The sequence below is a fragment of the Triticum dicoccoides genome, chromosome 7B (assembly GCF_002162155.2).
Source record: "Triticum dicoccoides isolate Atlit2015 ecotype Zavitan chromosome 7B, WEW_v2.0, whole genome shotgun sequence".
Lineage (NCBI taxonomy): Eukaryota > Viridiplantae > Streptophyta > Magnoliopsida > Poales > Poaceae > Triticum > Triticum dicoccoides.
The window spans coordinates 157,589,981-157,594,865 of NC_041393.1; the positions used below are offsets into that span (position 1 = coordinate 157,589,981).

At 41.4% G+C, this 4,885-nt stretch overlaps 1 protein-coding gene across 17 annotated transcripts in view; it reads right to left on the reverse strand.

The window, feature by feature from the left end:
* LOC119336239 (protein ENHANCED DOWNY MILDEW 2-like) overlaps positions 1-4,885 on the reverse strand; it is a 27,485-nt gene that overhangs the window by 16,199 nt on the left and 6,401 nt on the right. For all 17 annotated transcript variants that reach the window (XR_005162308.1, XR_005162307.1, XR_005162314.1 and 14 more), the window contains exons 4-10: positions 4,299-4,343; positions 3,951-4,123; positions 3,109-3,205; positions 2,919-3,014; positions 2,433-2,683; positions 2,240-2,329; positions 2,052-2,169 (exon numbers count right to left, since the gene is read on the reverse strand). Coding sequence is in view for 8 of the 17 variants with exons in the window: in XM_037608252.1 (XP_037464149.1) it covers positions 2,052-2,169; positions 2,240-2,329; positions 2,433-2,683; positions 2,919-3,014; positions 3,109-3,205; positions 3,951-4,123; positions 4,299-4,343 (870 nt within the window). In the remaining 9 variants the exon portion in view is untranslated. The remainder of the gene's footprint in view (positions 1-2,051; positions 2,170-2,239; positions 2,330-2,432; positions 2,684-2,918; positions 3,015-3,108; positions 3,206-3,950; positions 4,124-4,298; positions 4,344-4,885) is intronic.

A 4,885-nucleotide genomic window follows, 5' to 3' on the forward strand; every position in this document is an offset into this window, starting at 1 on the left:
TTATCTCCACTTCTCGATCGAGTTTGCGTCTCAAGCTCCCTATCTTCTCGGATTGATTCTTCCTCTCGACTCATCTGCTTTCGTTGCTGCTTAGGCATTTACAGATTCCATGATTGCATCAGGCACCCTCTCATGCGAGTCACAACTCACGACGCGCTGACAACCAGATCATGCCGTCTCGGCAGCTCTTGTTCCCGAATAAAGGCCGCCAACTTCCTCACTCCATCCTTGCAGCCTCCGATTGATGTGCCATCTCTAAGCTTTAAATCGACGACTGTCGTCTGCAGTCGAAGCTTCGCCAATCCCATGCCATAGGCCATGCCTCCACGGTTCACTGGGCCTAGCCCAACAGCTTCTCCGCTTTTCGCACCAATCCACCACCAAGTAGACTAGTTGTTGGCCCCAAATACATGTTGCGCCCTGATCTCCTAAGACATTGTTGCGACTTCTTGGGCAGCCAACGCCCTCTATTGTTCCCACTGCTCGTCCCCAGCTAGCTCCGCTCAAAACTCCTCAAGACACCCTCCGGTCTACAAGCACCCCCTCGCCATCTCAAGGAGGCCAGTCCCCATGCCATAGGCCATGCCTCCACGCTTCACTAGGCCCAACAACTTCCCCACTTGCCGCACCAATCCACCAAGTACATTGGTTGTTGGCCCCAAATACATGTTGCACCCTGATCTCCTTAGACATTGTTGCGACTTCTTGGGCAGCCAATGCCCTCTATTGTTCCCACTGCTCGTCCCCAGCTAGCTTCGCTCAAAACTCCTCAAGACACCCTCCAGTCTACAAGCATCCCCTCGCCATCTCAAGGAGGCCGGTCCTCGCTGGTCATTGCCTCTGGTGGCTAGCTGGCGGCTAGCTGCTACATGCCTACTACCCCATATGTGGCTCTCTGTGCTGCTATTAGCATGCTAGTCTCCTACTACAGTTGCCCGTGTGTTGATGCCAGCGTTGATAGGTGCTCTTTCAAGGCATATTTATTTTATTGAGTCCCATGTCTTCGATGCCCAACATCGTTTCTCTTCCTTGTTGTCCGCTAATTCTTGACATTGACCATTTTGCCAACTCCGTCTCACACATGCACCTTCCATCAAGTGGGTGTCCATCCATTAGTTGCCATTCAATACTACTCTTTTTACATCCCACCTGCATGGCTTCCTTCATGATCCCCCTACAAACACAATGGGCCCCTGCATCATTCTCTGGTGAGTGCTTCCTAGCTTTTGCTTTCTCTTTTTTGCTGGGTTCACCACATCCGTTGCTCGTTCGTGTTTATCATGCCATGTGAGTCCACCAAATCTTTATCCGTCAGTCTTTTTTTTCCTGGTCATGGTCCTAGTCCTTTCAAGTAAAATTTATGTGGCTTTTCTCCCCAATAAAAACCCAAATTGCGAATCAAGGGAGCAGTGAATTTGGTAACTATGGGTAATAGTCCCAACTAACACATGCATATCCTTAACACTTGATGCCACTAATTAACCGATAAATCAGTATAAGCTATTTATATGGGCTTGTGAACATTATGGTCTAATGACCAAAACTGACATCTCAGTTCTACATTTTATGACATTAGTCAAACCCCTACCAAAAGTATCGAGGCCCTTGGGAGGGTGCTACGGAAAAGCAAGCTACCATTCAAGTCATTATAGAAGCTCAAGAAACAACCTTTACAAAGTGATACTCATAGATCAAGAAGCCTACATTTGATTCCATTTATTTACTTATAATTGACGAAAGCAACATGGTGAGTGCCATGAGGTTATTTTTTGTGCATTATACTTGATTACCAGTTTACAGAATCATGCAAAATACTCCCCCCCCCCACACACACAATCCAAAATAGGTGTCGCGGTTTTAGTTCAAAAATAGGTGTCGGATTTTAGATCAAATTTGAACTAAAAACACGACACTTATTTTGGATCAAAGGGGGTAGCTTATAAGGCCAACAGTGTGGCAATCACAAGCACATTTAACTAGTCAGAGTTTGACTTCCATTAGGTTATGGTTTTATGTATGTTCACATGCTAGCAACTTCAATCTTTAAGTACCTCAGAGTGCTGAAACTTTGTGGATTCTGTTGAACCGTGACCTTTGTTTTCTAGAAGAGCAGGGAACTTTATATGATCCCTGCAAGGTGTTCCCATAGCTGGGTCTATCTCATGGTCTCTGCATGGTATGAACAGGAGTTAGTAGCCGGTGTGGAGGAAGTAGGGAACCGGGTAAAAAATTAACTTACGTGCAGTAAATGATGAGTCTTTTAGATAGGTTTCTTTCCGATAGAAACCAAGCACGTATACGTCCGTTACCATACTTAAAGCATATCTCCCTGTGAAACATAAATATACGTGATGAGAAGAATTCAACCATGCAGAACCAAGAATCCACAAATTAAGTTAAGGAAAATCATTCAGATGAATATTGCACCATACCTTGGCAAACAATCTAAGTGATATGACCTTGGACAACGTCTGCAGCCAGCAAGCCACATTGCTCTTTCAGTCCCTTCCTCCATTATTTTACAATCAGGTCTGGAGCACCAATGTACAGGACACGGAAATGGCATCCCAGCTGCAATCTTGTTCTCCAACTCACAGGCTCCATTACTGTGAGACTGAAGTAATTCTGCAGCACACTTGGGGTGGTAGAAGTGGCCACAAAACAGTTTACAACATTGAAAGACCTGACAACATACAGTTTCCAAACTTAGGACTAGAAGAGGCAAAGATACTTGAAGCGCATTATTATGGTTTTAATGATCAGTAGGGCACAGGATGTAACAAAGATGAATAACAACACAAGCAGCATTTTGCCATTCCCAAGACAAGAAGAAAGGGCACAGGAAAAGAAATCAGGAAACCAAAAACCGATATTCTCTACCACGGGTAGAGTATTCTAAGGAAGAAGCAATATGTCACCTTGGCATTAGGCTCATGAGACGAGTCGAGTTCTCCGCATTTGAAACATTGGTGTTGTTCATATCTACAGTTTTCGCATATGAACTTATTCATTTCCTGTAAATATGTAAAAATGACAGTAACTAATATGTGACAACAAAATGAAGTGATAAAGCTGAAGTATCAGTCAGTAAAAACTTCAGAAAGCCACCTTTACTTGGACAGCAGTGTAACCAAGTGTTACACATTTAGACTTTCTGCCAGCTTCTATTGTAGGATGGAAGGCTCTCTTGCATCGACCTTTACAGCTGCATCAAAGCATTGTGTTAAGCGTCAGGTGGAGTTACGAGATTTATGTCAGCTAAAATACCATGATAATTCGACATAATAGATTATGTAGGTCACTTCACACAAAATGAATTATCCATGAAATGGTGGATGGTAACAAGATAACATCAAATGGTATGAGGATCAATCCCTTGACAAATTTACACATTCTTCTCCAACATTAGAAACAGAAAACATAAAAGAACAGATAGGGAGGGCGAAGAAACCCCCTCAATACATTCTTAAGATAAGAAGAAGCAACAAGAGACTTAGGTTTGAGAAGCAACAAAAAGCATGAACACACACAAGAAATAATTAGCTACAGAAAGCATAATGCACCAGATTAAATTATAATAAAGTTTGAACACACATAACCTACACCAGATGCAAAGTCTTCAGAAAAACATAGCACCAAAGTTTGCTGTTGTTCTTGAGATCATTAGGATCCAAAGAAACAAAGAAGGGCTCAGAACGAGAGCAAATATAGTACAGATTAGTATTCTCGTACCAACAAACATAAGGTATAATCTAAACTAACTATCAAACATATCCTTGCAAGGATAGCTTCAATAACGACTCGCACAAATGCATGTTAAATAGGACACTACAACACTATTAGAATAACTATAATGATGTCAAGTGAGATATGGAGCATATGCTAACCCACAATGTTGTGAGAGGCATTAAACAGATATCATCTCGTAAGTATAAAAAAACACATTATACCTAAGTAATTCTCCTCCTTCGTCACATATTGCACATATTGGCTCAGTACCATCACCATCATCACCGATTATGTTACCATCACTATATGTATCGCAATTGCCTTTACCCCCACTTGCAAGAGGCTCAGCAACAACAATGAATGACTCCTTGGTGCTCAGACTCCTTAATATGTCCTAATTTCCATATGAAAAGTAACAACATTTAGACAAGACATGAGAAATTTCGAAACACCATGTAAACAATGGTGTGGTAATAAAGCTTAAGAAGGTTTGAAATAATGTGTATTTAGCCCTGCATGCCAAAAACACTACGTATCCAAAGAAAGCTCCAAACTATGAACTTAGATACCTCAAAGTATTTCCCAGAAGTGTCCTTGATAAAGCTTTGCAGAATCTGTATGTGCAGAAAGGAAAAAAAAATCATGTATCAATTGAAGCATAGTGGAATTTTGTAAATCGGAATGCAGACACAGCAAGCAGCATACAAATGGATACTAAAGTAAACGGCAATGCATAGCCCATACCTGTATATGAAAGGATGTTGCAATGCTACTTTTTCATTAAAGCTAACTGTTCCAATGACTAGTGCTGTGCAGTTCCACTTTGGTTGTGTCAGTTAATGTGACGGCAACAATTTGTAACACGCCAGCCCAACAGGTACAGTCAGATTTATTTCAAAAGGTTAGTTTAACTCCTAGCTGTTGGATCAATTCTGTAACAACCTGATCAAGTTGACAGCTCTAGACATTGGTAAAGTCAAACCTTCCAGTCATTGACTATAAATATCTTCAAAAACATTTGGCTTATGCACTAGACAATCATATGCATAAATTTGTCTCAGAAAGTACTCCACAATATTAACTGTATTAGATCTCATAGTATGATAAGATACAAATTACTGATAATATTTATATTTTGGATATTGTGTCAATGTTC